We start from the raw sequence: 18115 nt of genomic DNA, 5'->3' as shown, positions 1-18115 counted from the left end.
CCTGGAAGCCTGACTCCGGCCAGAGGCTGAACTCGGCCAAACGCGTCCCCACACTCATCTCTCCTGGCAGCCCGACTCCGGCCAGGGGCTGAACACGGCCGAACGTGTCCCGTGGGGAACGCTCCCCGAGGGCCCGCACAGAAAAGGCAGCAGTAACGCGACAGCGGTGGCATGGAGAACGCTTTATTGGCCCCCCTGCCCGGCGTCACTCCTGTGCTGTAACCCGCGGCAGGTTGACGTAGCTTTTCATGGGCGGGAGAGGCTTGATCTTGCGTCCAGCCCAGCCGCCCTTGCGATGCCACAAGCCCGTGTGCGGCCGCTTGCCCAGCCACCGATTCCGGCCCGCCTTCCCGATCACCCGTTTGTTGTGGTTGACGTTGGACACGCGGCCCACCGTGGCCACGCAGGTCTCCAGCACCTTTGGGGACAAGAGAAGAGCTGCAGGCCTCCTTGGGGACGCACAGCTGCACGCCCAGGCGGTCGCGTCAGGGACGGCGCGGCTCCTTTACCTGCATGTGCCTCTTGGAGGGCAGCTGCACGATGGCCGTCCCGTTCACCTTCCTCAGCAGCACCCCACAAGTCCCTGCAGCGGGCGAGAGGAGAGGAGGCAGCTGCCCCGAGCAGCAGGACAAAGCATCTCGCCCCATGGCGAGCACATCCCCGTGCTGGGAACTCCCCCAAAAAACCCCCGCTGCCGCCCTTTGTGCGACACTTCTTCCTGAAGACAGGACCTCGAGGAAGCGACGGGGCAGACGGAGCAGCTCCCGCCGCTCCGGAAGGTTGTTTTGCACCCTAACACGGGGAGAAGGGAGCAGAGCCGCTCCCGGTCACCGGCCACCCGGAGCTCTCCTCTCCGTCTGCGCTAAGCCAAATCCGCCTACAAACAGCAGCTCCTTTGCTCGGAGACGCACCGGCTGCTCGGATATACTGCGCTCCCTTCCCCGGGTGGCTCTCCAAGTTGCAGATCAGCGTGCCGACGGGCAGAGCCCCCAGCGGGTAAGCGTCCCCTTCGTTGGCTGATACTGGAAGACAAAAAAAAGACGAGCTGGGCAACGAGCGGCCGGCGGGTCCCCGTCAGGGCCACCCCCGGTCCCGGGACGTACCTGCCATCCTGCCGATGTGAGAGGAGTTCTTAATGATGTCCCCCGGCTGCATGTTCTCCGTGGCGATGATCCAGCGTTTTCGGTTGCCGCCGGCCACCAGCGCGATATCGGCTGACCTGCACGGGGAATCCACGGTGGGTGGGTGGGTGGGTGAGGTGGGTGGTGGGACGTCACCGTGGGCCCGGGGCTGAGCCCGTCCTCCGTACTCACCTGCAAGGGTCGTAGCGGACGTTGATGACCTTCTCGGTGAAGGGCTCCGGTGGGGCCCCCTCCTCGTAACGAAGCCGCTGGAAATCGATCATACGGTACCGTCGCTTGTGTCCCCCGCCGATCCCCCGCACACGGACGCGGCCTGCGGGATTAAGGGAACGGCTACAGTCGGAACCCATCCCCGTTCCCGTCCCCACCGGCACCGGGCCTCCCGCTCACCTGTGTGGTCTCGGCCACCCGTTTTCTTCATGCCCACCGGCCGCACCGTATACTTGACCCGGCACTTCCACAGGGGGTTGGTGGTACAGCGAGGCACCGAACCGCCCAGCCCGCGGCGGACAGCCGCCAGCACTCCCCCCGCCATACCGGACGGAGGAAAAAAAAGCGGCGGAACGGGGAACCGGGCACGGAGCGGCGCGGCCGACAACAAGAGCGCTCCGAAAGCTCGGCACAGTCCCGCCGCCATTACGGCCGTCGCGGAGGGGCGGGGCCTCTGCCGGAAGCGGGAGCGGGGGAGGGCGGGGCCTCCGCCGGAAGCGGAGGGAGGGGGCCCGCCGGGAGGTGGCGCGCGCACCCGCCGGCGGGGCCGAGGCGGTGGCGGCGGCCATGTTGGATTTAAAGGGGCTGCGCCGCTAAAGGAGGAGGGCGGTGCCGGTTCCCGCCCTGCCCCACCTCCGTTGTACCGGGACTTCGACCGGAACAGCTTAACCGCGTCGCGGCGGCTACCGCCGCCGCCGCCACCACCGAGACCTCATACCGAGCAGGTTGTTGGACGGGCGGGGTTGTGGTGTTCCGTCGTTTCTCCGGCCCAACGCGCGGGGCCCGTGGGGTGGGGTGGTCCTCGGTGGGGGGGGAGCAACGGGAGAACGGTGGGACCCCCACGGAGGAACCCCTGACGTGAAGCCGGGCCGGGGGGGGGGGGGGGGGCGGGTCGGGCAACCGGGCCCGTCGTTCCCGGAGCCGGCCGGCGGGCCGCACCGGTGAGGTCGGCTATAAGGACGCTGGTGGGGCGGACTTTGGAACCGTGGGATCCAGCTCTCTCCGGTCCCGGGGCGAGCTCCTGGTTTTGGGGGGGGGGACACACACCGGTGTCTCCTGTCGGCAGAGGCTCGGAGCCCCCCCGGAGCGGGGTGTGTTGGTGACAAGGGGGGGGGACACGGACACAGTTTCCAGTGCCAGTGGTGGCCGCTCCCAGTGTGCTGTGGGCACAGCCTGTGGGATTCACTGGTCTATAATTAGGCCGTGTCTTCATTGCCGCGAACAGCTTTCCGCATAAGATAAAGAATAATACATGTTTGTAATCCTGCTATGGATTTTTAATTTTTATTGGTTTTTTTTTTTTTAAGCTGTGCTGCAGCCGTTTGTACCCCATAGCCAGGCAGGTTTGCCCTCCAGAACTAGGGAAGGGAGAACAGCGAGACACTTTAGTGAAAAAGCGTGTGGTGGGAGATGAGGCAAGAGAGACCTTGCGTGTCAACGTGGCTGGGCTCCCTCCTGGGACACCCTGAGCCCTTCCCCGTGTTGGGGGGCCTGTGGGGTGGGACAGGAGTCCCCACGAAGCAGGCAGGTGTCGGTAGTTGGGGACGGCATGCTTCCAGAGGTTCACGAAACATCGTAGAGAGCACCCTGAAGGTTGCGTGTTACCGCGGATGGGATGGTTGTGGCAACAATCCGCTGGCTGCGTTGGATGCTGTGATGCTGTGGCGTTCGTCCTCTCGCTGCGTAAAGCAGCTAGAGATCGAACGAACGCTTCCAGGCGGTGCCTGGCCCAGCTCCGCACTGCGCAGTGCTGACACAGTAGGATTCCCAGGGATCTTGTCCTGTCTCTGGCCGTTTCTGCGGGCACAGCGACAGCGATCGCACAGCTGGTGGGTTCTCTGCAGCTCCGTCTGCTTGGCTGTAGGGGCTGGGATGGGGTTAGCAGTGGGGACGCAGGTGAGGGTGATACCAAATGGGATGTAAAACCTTTTGCCACAAGAGCAAGCGTAGGATGGAGCAGATGTAGCTGGGCGTAGGGCCGCCTGAGCAGGAGCCTGACGGTGGGGTAGAGCCCCTTGGGCAGCGTGCGGCGGCAGCTTGGGGGTTCGGCTCCGCTCCTCGGTGCTCCCGTCGGTCCCCAAGAAGGGAGCCCTGGGCTTGGCTTGCGCGGCACTTTCTGCGCTCCCAGGAGAGCGTCCGACCGTCCTGTTTCTGGAGCCTGGCTGCATCTCCTTCCCCTCCCCCTGCTGCAGTGTGGTTGGCTGCCGAGCGCCTGGTGCCTGCGCTTCTGCTAGAACCGGAGGGCAGCGCGGCTGACGCCGTGGGAGCCGTGCATCGCTGCGGCCTGCGCTTCTCCGTGGCACTGGGGCATCCGGGAGTGCCGACGCTGGACAAGCTGCTGCAGGCAGCCAGGTACCACTCCTCTGCGGTGCGGGGTGGGGGAGGATTCCCATCCGGTGACTGAGACGGGCAGGGTGCCCAGCGGTCCTGTAACAAAGGACCGCTTTGAAGTGCAATTTCGGGCAGAGCTGATGAAAACTTTTCTCCTTTGGAAGCTTACAGTTCGCCAGGTGGGCACAGAATTTCTCTGTGGTGATACCGAGGAGGGATGAAGGGGTTTCTCTGGCTTGCTTGTCCCAAGGATACGCAGCGGGCGTGCCTCCTGCTGCCAGACAAAGCCGGAGAGACGATGACGGAGGCAGCTCCTAGCATACAGCAACGGCTCGCAAACTTTCAGAGCCTTGTTTCCCCCCAAACCTTCCTCCCGTTAATAATCTGCTTATTAAGCTGTTCTGAAGTGGAGGGGCACCCTACCAAAGGGGGGGGGGGGGGGGGGGCATTGCTGGTAAGCTTCTGGGAGGGAGAGGATGCGGCTGGGAGGAGGTGTCTGAAGAAGGGCTGGGGGATGGCGTTGCAGCAGAACGCTTCGGCCGGGCAGCCGGGAGAAATTTGCACAATGGTGGGAGGCAGCAAGACATTACCAGCAACCTCAGGCTTCCCTGTGTCTTGCAGAGCTGGCATCTGGCACTCCCTTGCGGCTCCATGCTAGGGTCTCCTCTAGTGCCCTTGGTCTCCCGTCTCCCATGCCACCTCAGAGACATGGAAGGCCCCCCCGCAGGGGAAGGAGGGTGGTGTTCAGCACACATTGGGTCAAAGATCTGGCCAGCTCAGACGCAGGGTAAATAAAGGCGGCTGAGCTTTGCTGTAATTGGCAGAAGGAGCAGGAAGCTCTGTTCTCTCATCTGCTGTTTTGGAGGAATGTCCAGGTAGGAAGAACAGCATTAACCCCAAATACCAAAATGGCTCTCGGGGCACAAAGGACACGTGGCAAGATTTTTGACCTTGGCAGAGTTGCTGGATAAAGGCTTGATTTGCTAGGAAAGAGCCACGTAGCGCCTCAAAGAACTCCAGCTGGATGGGGAAGCTAGAGGTAAAATAGATCCTTTGCTTATTATGCAGGTAGAGCTTTGTCTCTGTGAATTTGGCTGCCTCGTTACGGTTTACAAGACCCGTTTGCTTCTGGAAATAATAGCTCAGTCTCGTAGCCTGCAGTCAGCTGGTCTTTGCAGCTGCCCCAGGTACACTGTGGAGGGAGTGCGGGAACTCCAGAGCCCTTCAGGGGGTACACAGAGTGGTTCCAGGGCACTTGCTGGTCCCAGCTGCGCCCTGGACATCTCCTGTACTCCTGAGGCACATCCAGTGCATAGCCCTCACATTAGACAGGTGCCTGCAGAGGCACTGGCTCCTGGGAATTATTCTGCCTTCTTTAATACTACTTCATGCTGTCATGGCAAGGTAATGGCTCTCACTCTGTCCTTTATAGAGCGAGACTCCCAATCAGATTCTGAAGCTAGGAAGAGGTGCTTGTCCTGGCTTCGTTCCAGCTGCTTAGCTTTCATCTCCGCTAGCCTGGAAACAGGTTTTAATGGTGTTCCACTGTAGTCCCAGGCACAGCAGATGCAGAATGGATTTGGTGAGCTGCTGCAGACATGAGCAAGAGTTTAAAAACAAGGTCTTATCAGCTGATCTGGAGGTGCTAGCACAAGCTTGCTGGTGGGGGTGGTGAAGACTGCTGTTCTGGTTCCAATGGCATGCTGAAAGGTGCATGTTTCCCTGGCCAGCTGGGGCTGTAAACAGCAGGAACTGCAATAAGGAGCAAAATGGCTTTCTGCTAACGGCACGTGTCGGTGCTGGTTTGGGGTGGGTTTTGTTGGTTGGTTGTTTTGTTGGGGTTTTTTTTAACCCTTGTTGCCTCCAGTATGTGTATTCTTTGATCATCAATGAATGAAAGGAGTAAGACCTTTCTGGTCTTGAAAGAAATGAGTGATCTGATACAAAACCAACCAGACCATCTCCTCTGTTTTCCTCAGAGCACATATGCTTATTGGAATTGGATCATGATTTGGTAACACAGGAATTGCTTGCTCTGGTCAATTGGAACAAAGCTGGGTACCTTTTGACTTGCCATTTCCAGCTGTGGGCTGGAAAGCAGGAGGGGGATGGGAAGCTCCCAGGTCCTTTCTGTAGTGACGTGATCCTGAGTCACTGCGGCCAAGTCCCTGTAAAGCCAGCGTACCTCCACCTTGCCCTAGGTTTCGGGAGGGTTATGCTACGGTGCATTTTTTGTTAGAGATCGTAGGTGGTGGGGAGCTGAAGCTTCTGGGACAGAGAGGAGTGTTTTGTGCTGAAGGGAAAGAGCGTGAAGGGAGCCTCCTATCTCCTTGCGGGAGAGCCCTTCCACTTCAGCTGCAGATCTAGTTCCTTAGTCCTAGTTAAAAGCCCCTGGGGCTCTTGCAGCCTGCTGGATAGCGTAGACTTTCCCAACACGGGCCTTCTGGTATCTCGAAAAACCCCTGGAGCTTCACACTCAGCTAGAGCTGGCATGTGTCAGCTGCTGCTGAAAGAAGCAATCCTGGCCTTGATCCCTGTCCAGGGGATGGGGAGGACTGGGCTGTTTCCAACAGCAGAGTCAACTTGTACTGAATTACACCTGACTCCAAAGCTTGGGGAAGCTGGTTAGGCGAAGCCTTTCTGGGCTTGGGGATTGGCTTTAAAACCATGCAAGGGGGTGCCTGGATGCTAAAGGAGAGTCCTGTTTTTTGGGCATGGGAGAATGTGGGTGAGACAACTCCTTGCCTCTGCTCCCTGCTCTGCTGCTGGAGGTGGATTGCATTGCCTCTCTTGCTCTGGGACAGAGGGCCCCTGTGCCCATGGGACCTTGCTGAAAGGAGGCATGTGCTGCATTCCCTTCCTCTGGGCCTAAGGTCAGGTTCCAGTGCTGTGGTGCCTGGCCCCTTTGTCCTGAAGTGTTGTTCAGCAAAGGCAAATGTAATAAGGAGTTTATCTAAGGAATTCAGATGAGGATTTTTCCGCCAGTTCTTACTTTTAGGAGTCCAGCATTTGCCCTCTAATTTCTGGCTCTTGCTCATGTTGCAGTTCTTAACGTTACCCTGAAGCTGACTGCACACCCGTTTGTCCCTTCATTTGCAAAACATCCTTCTCTTGCCTTTGTTTCTAAAGCCTTAACGTGTGTGTGTGCAGCTGCTCTTAGTGGTGAAGTTCTGGGGCATCGTGCAGAGCTGATTGTGTTTCTTGTTTTACCCATATTGGAGCGGCTCTGGAAATGCTGACTGTCAGATGTGCAGCTGAGCAGCACCGGTTCATCCCTTTTCCGTGGCTCTGTTGCAGGTGGCCTGGGGTGGTGACCCTGAGCACAGTGGCTCTTCTGGCAGTGGTGTGGCAGTATGCAAGTTTCCTGGCAGTGTCAATATGTCCTGACTGTGCAGTGGAAGCCTCAGAGGCTCTGCACAGCTGACTGTAGTCTCCTACAGTCTCTGTTTGCTTTCTGACACTATGGTATCAAAATAAGGAGAAGGCTTGTGACACAGCCTCTGCAATGGTTGCAACCTTGGCACTCTGTTTGCTTTTTACTGCTTTTATTTTTCATTTTCAGCATCCAAGGTTCTAGGTCTAGGTTTTGTTGCAGTATCCCTTAGGAGTGGAGACTCAGCTGTATATTGGCGATCTCACTTCTAGCTTTGGTGGTGGTCAGCCAATGAAGGGTCTCTTTCCAGAGACCCTTTATTCTGTTGTTTAACAGTAGCGAGCTGGCAGAGGTCCAAAGGAAAAAAAAAAACCCTCCCTGCTTTTATCAAGTTTTTTGCTTCTCAAATAGAGAACCTTGCTGTTTCTTCAGGTAGCAAAAGCATGTCTCACAGCATGAGACTGGGATAATTATTGTGCAAATAAGACTTTAAGCCCCGTGGTTCCCTTTCTAAATGCTACCGTTGCTATCTATCTCCCAAACATGGTCACTCATTCTTGCTATGGGTCAGACTTACTCTTTTCCACAGGAAGCTTTTTCCAGAACCAGCTGGTTTTCTGCAATTACCATATCCTTAAATCACCTTCTCCTACAGAAGAGTTTGCTGCTAAAAATCTGTGCCCACTTCTATGCAGAAAGTGCTGGCAAGCCATCTGCAGTTTGAAGGAAGCTGCAATTATTGTCTTGACAGTATCACTTGTGCAAGTTGTGATGGTACTCCGTGTCTCACATATACTTGGTCCAGGGACATGCGGGGGGACAGTGAACTGAATTTGTTTGAGGCATGTGTAGACCTGAAGTCTCTGTAGACTTCTAGCATTAGGCATCATAATCTAAGCTTTAAGGTTCACTTGGACCCATTTAGTCTGGCATCCTTGTTTCTGTTGTGGCAGCTGTTGTGGGTTTAAGATAACAGTGAAGCTTCTAGCTCTTTCCTCTTAAAGCTCTTGCATGTGGGAGCAGTTTTCAGAGGCAGAAAAGTGGGCTGCTGAAATTGCTGATGCTCAGTGATTTCCCGGTTATGCACTTGAATACAGGAGGAAGGTTTCTGCCTGGCAGGGTGTGCTGGCTGATGGATTCCCAGCTGATTGCTGCAACTGCCACAAAGCTCGGTGCACGCATGTTCCTTCCCTGTCTTCCTGCAGCACTCCTCCAAATGGGAGCAGGGGAGGGGAGATGAGATGGGTGTTGCCAGAAAGCCAGGCTATTCTAGCAGCTCACTGTAAACAGGGAAGACATGCCAACTAGAGCAGAAACATGCTGGTGGAGACCTGGGCCGTGACACCTGCAGAGCCATGAAGAATGCAGCAGGATAAACTAGGAGCCAGGCACTCCAGCGCCCAAGGAACCTATTGGAAAAGCATTCTTCCTATTCCAGTCTGAATCTCCCCCTGCCAAAGGCAGATGATGGTGTCTCCTCTCCTCTCTGCAGGAACCTCCGAGTGTGTTTTCTGCGTGGATAAAGGACACTCAGTGCCCTTTACTGAATGTGTGGGAGTAGGAAGAGTGCTTATACAGCAGCCTCAGCGTGCCCGACCTTGGTGTCAGTTGCCATAGAGCATGTTTCCTCTCTGGAGGGCTGGGCACTGAGTGTAGACCTGCCAGCACTGGGGAGAGCTAGAAATAAGGCTCTGTAGGGAAGAATTGTCACTTTGAAGGGATAATAAGTCAGCTCCCACCAGTGTTTCTTGGTTTTCTTTGCTGTGCAAGAGGTAGCAGTATTTAAGTGACTTCTCTGCAGTCTTCTCTTTGTTTTCTTGTTGGTACTTGGAAGTGAACAGCCCATGTGCTATTCTCACATTTTGCACCTTGTGTCCAGCCTGGGCAATCCCCTGTTCACTCTTGAACACTGGAAGCATGTTGGTATCTAGCAGAGCTGTGCTTCTAGGATGTCTTCCTAGGGGGAGGAAGACCAGGCTTGTGTAGAGGTGTTTGCACAGCCAGTGAGAGAAAAGGAACCTATATTGGTATGTCTTGAGGATTTGAGGATGTAGTTGCAGGGTAGGATGAGTCTGATGTGCTGTGGGTCAGGACGTTTGGATTATTTTCCCTTCTCGGTCTGAAATCTTTACAGTTCTGAAAAACTAGTTGATTGTGGAGACTGTGAAATGCTCAAGGCTCTTTCTGCTGGAAGGGCTGAAGACAGACAGGATGTTGCTGTAGTAGAGGCACTGGTGGTTTAACACGCAGCGTGGCGATTTCTCACTTGAGGAGTAGTTCCGTGCACAGTGGAATTAATGAGGCTGATTTTCTATGGATCTGGGTCTTGTCTGACTCTGTTATCTACCAAGGTGCAAGCTCTGGTGGCTTTTTATCATGAATCGCAACATGTTGCTCTTCCCAATGCATTTGTATTGTACTTTTTAAAGATGGCAGTGAGATCTCTGTATGGACATAAGTAATGCTTTCATGAAAACTGACAGCATCTCACAGCTGACCCAGCAGACAGAGGGACAGATGAGGAAGCACTTGTGCTGCACAGCTGTGTGAGCCTTAAGGCAGAGCTCTAGTTTTGTTGTATGTGGGGCATGAGGCAGCTCCTGGGGATCTCCCTGTGTCCCAAGCATTGCCTATGCTCCAGAGGACTCCCACTTCCTGATTTCCTTGTTTCTGAGTTTGGGGCTGTGTTTCCTTCTGAGCTGAAACCAGTGACATGGCTGTTTCACCCTTTAGCAGTTGTTACCTTGGCTTCTTTGGAAGCAGGTAAGGGCCTGTTGAGCCTTCCTGGGAGGCTGTCTCGACCCATTTCAGAGCAGGACAGCAGTGCTTTGCCAGACGTGGCAGAGCTAGTGTCCTTTGGGCTGCCAGGCTCTTCCTCTGGAGCTGGGAATCGTTGCACATCTCTTCCTGAACTGTGCTCACCTGCAGAAGTCTGCCTTAGGCATGGCTTCCTTCATTGCTTTAGCACTCGATCACTTCCCCAGATGTGTCATAAAGGTGGGAAAAAGAATAACCAGGGGAGTTATGGATGAGAATGCTTAGCTGCCAGTTCTTGGAGAATCAGTTTGGAAGAAAGGATATGAGTGGCAGCCAACTCTCAACAGACCTAGTCTTTTCTTCAAAACAGTAGTCTATGCTCTTTATCTTGATCTTAGTGAAGTTTTTCATGACCTTCTTATCATATCGTCTTCTCTAAAGCAAACTGGGAAACATCACAGTCCAGATGAGACTTTTCAGCGTAAAATGCACAATGCACAGGGTAGCTGCATGTGGAGCATGGCAGATACCCAAAAGTGAAGGATACACTGAAGTATGGCTCAGGGTTGGTGCTGATGCTGGATCATTAAGTGAGTGTGAAGTCAGCATTAAGATTCTGGGGTAGGTGGGGGAGGACTTGGCTCTTGCTCGAAGGTATGAACAGGAACCCAGTCTTCAAGAGACATAAAGTGTTTCTGCCCTGCTGAGGTTCAGTAAGGTCTCTGCTGTGTGTTGAGAGTTTGCTGCCCTTCCTGAGGGATGGATGTGCATCACTGGAACAGAAAGAAAAGAGGAGCTGAGAGGAGAGCTCAGGCCTATAAAACAACTCAAGGAACTTCTGGAAGAGTGAGGCTAAAGAGGAAGAAATGGGTGGGTATAATGAGATGTGTTACTTATAGCAACTGCCCCAGCACTGTTTGCCATCTTCACTTTCAGTGCTGCAGTGAGGAAGAAACGGGACCCCTCTATTGCTCAGGGCCCACTCCTGGACAGGGATAGCGGTAGCTGAGCTGGGGGATCGCCCTGAGCCCCCCCTGGGCAGAGCACACAGCTGGGGAGGAGAGGAGCTCTGCTCTCTTTCTTCCTAGGGCAGCATTTCTGCTTGCTCAGTAAAGCAGGCACAAGGCTGCTGCCCAACAAAGAGTTCAAACCGTGCAGAGGTGGGTCCTGCAGGAGGACAAAGAAAAATCTATTGGCAGCTCTTCCTCCACCTCCTCCTGCGTAATGCCTGGGCTGTTCGCCAGGTTCCTGGCGGCAGGGCCCTGGGTGCTCAGGTTGCAGCGCATCCTGCCAGCTGCGGGTTGCAAGGAGGTGCTGGTGGGCAGGTGCTGCCTGCGTGGGGCATGGCAGCTGCCTGCCTTCAGCCCTGCAGGAGCCTGGCCTTGGAGTGACCGATAGCGAGGTAGGTGGTGGCTTTCCTACCATTGCCGAGTAATGCGAAGAGGCTGCTGGGGTGGCCAAGCTGGGAGGAAGGCTGAGAGGGGGTTAGATGAGTGAGTCGTAGAGCAGTCAGGGTACAGTCAACCTGCTGTAAGAGGTCTTGCCTGCTGCTTATGTCTCTCGCCCTCTGGCCTGCTGTGTTTTCCTAGCTCCTGGATTTTCTATGCGGCGATCTTGCAGCCACGCTAACGTTGTGGGTTGTAGCACTTGGTGTCCCTGTGCAAAGCCGGTAGCTTGGTACTCTCCTGTTGTATATCTGGGGGGAACAGGACAGGGAAGGAGTGGTACAGAGTCCTTAGGCCATCCTGAGGAGGCCTTGGGCTGGCAGCAGGGCAAATGAAGCTGGAAAAGCTGTTAGTGTTTCAAGCTGACACCCACGCAAGGGTTACACTAGTGTAATGGTAGCAGTTGGTGTATGTAAGCTTTCCCACACAGGCGTGATTCAGTTCATGCTGGCGGTGTTATGTCCCTTATCGCCACAATGGCTGTTCTGTGCCAGGGCTGGGATTGTCAGAGTGTACTCTTCTGGTCAGGGAATTTTTTGTTTGGCCCAGTAAGGCCACTGATGCCTCTCTGTCTGAGAGATGTTCTTCCAGGAGATTTTTCACGGAGGAAGCAGAAAGCTTTGAGCCAGCATCCCTTCACTTTCTATTCTGTTTCTTCTGCAGTCGGAAGAGGTATTGAGCTCTGACAGCCTCCTTGCATCAGTGGTCTGTGGGCAGGAGGTGTACGCCTTGCAACCCCAGCTGCCAACTACAAATCTCTGCTCTTAAATGGAAGCTAAATCAGCTTTTCTTGCTGCTGGGAGTGTGGGGGTGTTGGAGGTCAGCACTGATTCTAGCCTTTTTGTCTCCTGTCCACGTGTGCCACCTGCACTGGTTGCCAGCACTCTGTGCCACAAAAGCGGAGACACGTGCCCTGACAGCCTCATGCTGCCAAAGGGAGAGAGGAAGACGAAGGGGAAGGGCTTAGAATAGGCAACCAGTTGAATGCTGTTTCTGGCTGCTTGAAGGAGGCTGTGACACTTGTGTCTGGTTGTGGCTCTCTGAAACAGCACTGAGGAGCTCGGGTTTTGTCTCTCTCTCTTTGTAGGGCTGCAGGAGCAGGACTATGTCCACCATGGTGTACCCAAGGGAGGAGAAACTGGACAAGCTGAGCCAAGAGGAGATCATTTCCAACACCAAGCTGGTGATGCAAGGGCTGGAGGCACTCAAGAATGAACACAACTCCATCCTGCACAGCTTGCTGGAGACCATCAAGTGCCTGAAGAAAGATGAAGAAGCCAATCTCGTGCATGAGAAATCCAACCTGCTCCGCAAGTCAGTGGAGATGATTGAACTGGGGCTCGGAGAAGCTCAGGTGAGAGTGGTGGGTGACGCCCCCAGGCATTACCCAGGACTGACAGGGGAAGGCGAGTGTGTGGCTGTTTCCCATAAGCTGCAGAGGCAGCAAGGGGGGCTGAGTGTAGGCGGCCTGCATGACCCCGAGGGTGGGCCCTAAGCATGCATGTGAGGGAGATGACAAGATTGTGGTAGTTACTGACTAGGATTCTTGACAAGGTGATGATGGCACTGTCCAACCACCTGAATGCTGTGGAGTCAGAGAAGCAGAAGCTGCGTGCTCAGGTGCGGAGACTGTGCCAGGAGAACCAGTGGCTGCGTGACGAGCTTGCCAACACCCAGCAGAAGCTGCAGCGTAGTGAACAAACTGTGGCTCAGCTGGAGGAGGAGAAGAAACACCTTGAGTTCATGAACCAGCTGAAGAAGTATGATGAGGATGTCTCGCCTTCGGTATGTTGAGCAGCCACCTTTGGGGGTGGGGGAGGCTGGACCAACAGGATTGCCTAGGTGCGATAGCATTGCCCTGGATTTTTCCCCTTCCCAGCTACCGTGCACAGCAATGCCTGTAACTGAAGGGAGCCTGCATGGGCAAGAGTCTCTGGAAGAACATGGAGTAGCATGCCAGGATGTGCTAGGAAAATTTGGCTTTATTAGTTTTGTTGGGGGGGGGAAGATGGTGGCAGAGACAACAGGGGAAGTTGGAGGTGTTAGTGGGCTGCAGCAAGGAGGAGAGTTTGGCAGCTGACTCAGCCCAGGCTGCTGCTGTATCCTCTGAGAACCAACAGTATTGTGATTCCCATCCTCTCAGGAGGAGAAGGAGGGCGACTCTGCTAAGGACTCTCTGGATGATCTATTCCCGAATGAGGAGGAGGAGCATGGTCCTGGATGTAAGTGTTTGCTCATGCATGGTTGCTGGCTGTCTCTGTTCAAGCCTGCTGTGCCAACTGTGCCCCTGTTTATTCCTCTGTGCCTGCAGTGCCCCACCAGCACAGCAGTGCAGTGGCAGCTGCCCAGCAGGGAGGCTATGAGATTCCCGCACGCTTGCGCACCCTCCACAACCTTGTCATCCAGTACGCCTCACAGGGACGCTATGAGGTGGCTGTGCCGCTCTGCAAGCAGGCGCTGGAGGACCTGGAGAAGACATCAGGCCACGACCACCCTGATGTGGCCACCATGCTCAACATCCTGGCGCTAGTGTACAGGTGAGCATGGTGGGGAGTGCAGGACTGGGCGGTGGGGAGGGCACAACCGGGACAGGAGAGCTTTCTGCCTCTCCCGTTTAGCAGGACAGTGCATTCTGCTGACAGGGAGCTCCCCCAGCTTCCAGTGGTTCGCCTTTCAGAAAGGTTTTGGCACAGATGAGGTATCTGGCCCGCCGGACTCCCTAATATAACTAGGGACTGGCTAAGGTGGGGAGGAATGGAGAAATGAAAGGGCTTTGGGGGCTGGATCTGTGTGGAAGAAGGACTGTTGTTCGCTGTTCTGCTTCGTATGGGCTGTGGTGTCCAAATCCCGAATAACTGGTTGACTTTGCACTGCAGGGATCAGAATAAATACAAAGAGGCAGCACACCTCTTGAATGATGCTCTCTCCATTCGTGAGAAGACTCTGGGCAAAGACCACCCAGCGGTGAGTGTCTCCCTCCTCTTTCAGTCACTTCCCTTGATGTGTGGGTGCTGCTGGGTCTCGAATGGTGCCCTTATTGTGTGTCTGCAGCCAGACTATCAAAGACAACAGTGTGCTCTGTGATGCGAGGGGTGCTGTTCATATGGTGTGGGGCTCTGTTTTACTACTTCAGTATTTCCTGCTGTTTTGTTCAGCATGGCCTGTCAGGAGGTGGCTTCTCCTGGATCCTGCAATGTAGGCAGGGTAGCCTCCTGCCTCTGGACCTCCTTCTCTTCAGAATCAGCTGTACTGCAGGCATGAAGGAAATGGGACAGTCACTGTTACTGCTGCTTGCACCCCTTGTTCGGTCCCACTGGATTCTGCTTTGTTTCATGGAGATGCTTATGTCTCTGCAGGTGGCAGCAACTTTGAACAATCTGGCTGTTCTTTATGGCAAGAGAGGGAAGTACAAAGAAGCAGAGCCACTGTGTAAGCGAGCCCTGGAGATCCGTGAGAAGGTACTGGTCTCCCATGTTCTCCTTCCTTCCAGCTCTCCCTGAGGGTATTCCCCCATTACCTCACTGCACCTGGGAGATCAGGACCTACCTAATCTCTTTGGCTGCTGCTTCTCCCACCACCTTTCCTGTCTCTCCAGTGGTTGCAGCCTTAGAGAGGCCTGGCAGGAGGTGGAAGCTGGAATTTCTCCTCTTTACCTCCCGAGTCTTTGGCTCCTGTCTGACATAGGCATGTCCTGGAGGGACTACAGTTCTACTAACTCCAAGAATACGCTGCAGTCTTTAAGTGTTGACTTTTTGTGGCTTCTCTTTTTTACCCAGGTCCTAGGCAAAGACCACCCTGATGTCGCCAAGCAGCTGAACAATCTAGCCCTGCTGTGCCAGAACCAGGGCAAGTATGACGAGGTGGAGTACTATTACTGCCGGGCCCTGGAGATCTACGAGAGCTGCCTGGGTCCTGATGACCCCAATGTGGCCAAGACCAAGAACAACCTGGTGAGACCCTGGGGAGAGGCCATGTGGGGATGGGGAGTGGTGCCATGGGAAAGGTGAGCATTGCCTGGTGCTTGGAAGGATGGAGAGAGATAGCTGCAAGAGGGGGGGCAGAGTTAACCTGTGTTGCCCAGTGGGGCTGGAGCTGTTTTCTTGGTTGCAGGCCTCCTGTTACCTGAAGCAAGGCAAATACAAAGATGCAGAGGTGCTGTATAAGGAGATCCTTACCCGTGCTCACGTGAAGGAGTTTGGCTCTGTGGATGGTTTGTAAAGCAGAAGCTGTTGGGGCTGGGGAAGGGTGAGCAGTTGGTCTCCTGGATCTCAGCCTAGGCTTGGCTGGTTCTGGTATCCCCCTGGCAGAGGGATGGGATGCCTTGCAGGGCCCCTTCTTTGGGCAGCCCTTGAGACACTGCCATTCTAGTGTGTTATGCTGTTCTACCTTTTCGCTCAGAAGAGGTCTTGGAGAGCTCTGGCTGTCAGTCTTTACTGGGTTGGGAATAGTTGTGGCTAAAAGGAGGAATAGCAAGTGGCACAATCATTCCCAGGCGTAGGCTAAAGTTTCTCCTGTACACCTGGCACAGGCATTTCCCCATGGGAGGACTTGTTCCTGCCTTCCCCTGCCCTGGCCTTGCAATGTCAGCTGCCTTTCTTGGGGCTCTGGCCCAGGGACCAGGGGAATCTGGAAGCCTTGTCGCTTCCCTCTGGTGAGCTGCTGGCTCTGGGGACAGAGTGCTGGGCTGTGCAGGTGGCAGAGCCCCAGAGGGAGTGGCAGAGCAACAGGGCGAGGTGGTGAGCGGAGCTGTCTTACGTTCTTCCCCACGCAGATGAACACAAGCCAATCTGGATGCATGCAGAGGAGAGAGAGGAGATGAGCAAGGTGAGTCTGAGCTGCTGGTGCTGCCTGTTGATAGCAGCAAGAGCCCTGGGAGGGGAAGGAGATCCGGGAGTTTTGATCCTCTCTTACCACAGCCAGACCTTCCCCCTGCAGTCTGAAGAGCTGCCATGGCCACTGATGAAGGCCATGAGGGGTGTGGAGCATGGGGAGAGAGTGTGGCTGCTCCTTGGGGCAGCAGGGAGGGAGGGGCCCATCCGAGATGCTTTTCCTGGGGCAGGGGGATGTTAAGCCTCTCAGCCATGGCTGCATGCACTCTCTTTTTGCTTTAGTGATCCCTCTAGGGCACGCAGATGATGGAAGATGGTGGATGGCAGAGGGTTGTGCTGCAGGGCCTTGGCACTTTGTTCCAAAGAGCTGCTAGTACCCAGAGCACAACCCGCTTCTGAAGCAGCCCTAAGGCTGCCTGGGGGAAAAATGGAGGTCAAGAAGAAACTGCTGCCATCACCTGGCTTAGGAAATGGAGCCAAACCTCCTGAAAAAGATGTCTGCACAGGGCGGGCCCTAGCTGTTCTATGTCCTAGCTGGCCTCTGAAAGAGGATAGACATGGGTTGTGCTTGCTTTGGACTAAGATGAGAGGCAAAGAAGCTGTTGCTCCTGTTGCCCAGGCCGTGCTCTGTGCTTAGCTGATAAATGCAGCAGAGTCCTGTCTCTGCTTCTTCCAAGCTGAAGACCTCACCTGCTTCTTGGCAGGTGGGCGAAGCAGCAGAATGAAGGGCTCTGGTCTAGTCCTCTAGCTGCGGTGGGAGCAGACACTGTCTCTCTCCTTTTCCTTTGCCTGAGAGCAGGCCCCATCCCTACAGACAGCAGGCTGGTAGGCTTGGCTTAGTGACTTATCAGTCCCACCCTGCAAGTCCTAAGAGCAGGGCACTAGCAGCCGCCTCCCACCAGCACGCTAGGTCTTCCCATTGAACTGCTCTCTGCGGTCCCCAGTGCAGAGCAGTGCTCAGCTCCACCTTGCGCTGCTCGGGTTGCTGCCCTGTGAAGGCTCTGCTGCAAAGAAATTAGGCTTGCTGCCACACCATCCTATGCAGGAGAAATCAAAGTTGGATTAGACACCAGGCTCCCCTTGTCCCCTCTGTGATTGAGATGCTTCTGGTGGTATCTTCGGAGAATTAAGAGTAGATGTAGTGTGAAGCTATGCTCCAGATAACGCAAGCTTTGCTACAGGGCAAGAGAACAGGCTCAGGGACCTACAGTTGGAGTGAGATTCGTTTTACAGCCTGGGGCAAGGGTTGAACCTCTTTCCCTGCCCCTGGGGCTCCCGTCCCCAGGGTCACTATGCCCATTCCCCATGGCCCGGCATGGTTGGCATGGTCTTCCTGGCCAGGTGGTGGCAAGCAGACATGCCTGTACTGCTGGCCCAGGGGCTGGGGCTGCTGTGCTCTGCTTTGTGCTGTGTTTCCACGTCTCCTATTAAAAAGGATCAAACCCCTCTTGCAGAGCTTCACTTCTTTTTTCCCCTCACCCCTCTTTCCTTCTGCTCTCAGCGGCAGCAGGGGGTTGGGCGCAGCTGGCAGCCCTGGCCTGCGACGCTCTTTCTGCCCCAAGGGATTTGACACCTTTCCCTTCCAGTTCAGCCTGAGCTGCCTCTACACAAGCTTCAGATGTGTTTTGAGTCCTGAGTTCTCCTGTACCTGGGGCCTGCCCAGGCTGTGTAGGCTCTGGCACAAGGAAACTCACATGCCTATGGCTCAGGGAAGAGTCCTTCAGGTGGGGTAAAGATCTGAGAAGTGCTGTGGGACTGAGTAAGAAAAATGGTCCCTGTAAAGACAGTTTCTTGCCCTTGCCAGAGGGAAACTCTTGCTGTGGAGCAATGGTCCCCTGCACCTGCTTGGTGAGAGTAGCTGTGCTGGGCTCGGGGCTGAGCTGGGTGCTTTCTGCCCGGCCCCCGTGTCCTGTGGGTGCAGAGCCAGCGGTATGGCACACACCCCAGGGCTTGCCATGCACCAGGGTGCGCAGTGTGTGGACAAGCATCCTTGCTCCCGCAGCAGTGGCGATTCCTGTTTGCAGGTGC

The 18115-nt window shown here is 55.2% G+C and overlaps 2 protein-coding genes across 9 annotated transcripts in view; one reads left to right on the top strand and one right to left on the bottom strand.

The window, feature by feature from the left end:
* Positions 1–167: 167 nt before the first annotated feature.
* MRPL2 (mitochondrial ribosomal protein L2) lies at positions 168–1817 on the bottom strand. Its single transcript, XM_030035597.2, has 6 exons — positions 1533–1817; positions 1314–1455; positions 1104–1219; positions 912–1022; positions 510–583; positions 168–418 (listed from the first exon to the last, which is right to left on the bottom strand). The coding sequence occupies exons 1-6, from the start codon at positions 1777–1779 to the stop codon at positions 206–208; spliced, it is 903 nt and encodes a 300-aa protein (XP_029891457.1). The 5' UTR covers positions 1780–1817; the 3' UTR covers positions 168–205.
* A 77-nt stretch (positions 1818–1894) lies between these two features.
* Positions 1895–18115, top strand: part of KLC4 (kinesin light chain 4) — a 26371-nt gene continuing 10150 nt past the window's right edge. For 2 of the 8 annotated variants that reach the window (XM_030035592.2, XM_030035593.2), the window contains exons 1-11: positions 1896–2077; positions 3545–3704; positions 12346–12612; positions 12813–13043; positions 13402–13480; positions 13570–13795; positions 14135–14222; positions 14615–14716; positions 15035–15208; positions 15369–15468; positions 16030–16082. In XM_030035592.2, coding sequence (XP_029891452.1) covers positions 12364–12612; positions 12813–13043; positions 13402–13480; positions 13570–13795; positions 14135–14222; positions 14615–14716; positions 15035–15208; positions 15369–15468; positions 16030–16082 — 1302 coding nt within the window. In that variant the 5' untranslated portion in view covers positions 1896–2077; positions 3545–3704; positions 12346–12363. Of the gene's footprint in view, positions 2078–3005; positions 3182–3268; positions 3705–12345; positions 12613–12812; positions 13044–13401; positions 13481–13569; positions 13796–14134; positions 14223–14614; positions 14717–15034; positions 15209–15368; positions 15469–16029; positions 16083–18115 lie in introns of those variants that run through there. The other 6 variants (XM_030035586.2, XM_030035594.2, XM_041128253.1 and 3 more) reach the window with 5 other exon arrangements.

Source organism: Aquila chrysaetos, chromosome 13, assembly GCF_900496995.4.
Source record: "Aquila chrysaetos chrysaetos chromosome 13, bAquChr1.4, whole genome shotgun sequence".
Taxonomy (NCBI): domain Eukaryota; kingdom Metazoa; phylum Chordata; class Aves; order Accipitriformes; family Accipitridae; genus Aquila; species Aquila chrysaetos.
Note: the sequence above shows the minus strand (reverse complement) of the source record. Positions and strands in the feature narration are given on the sequence as shown.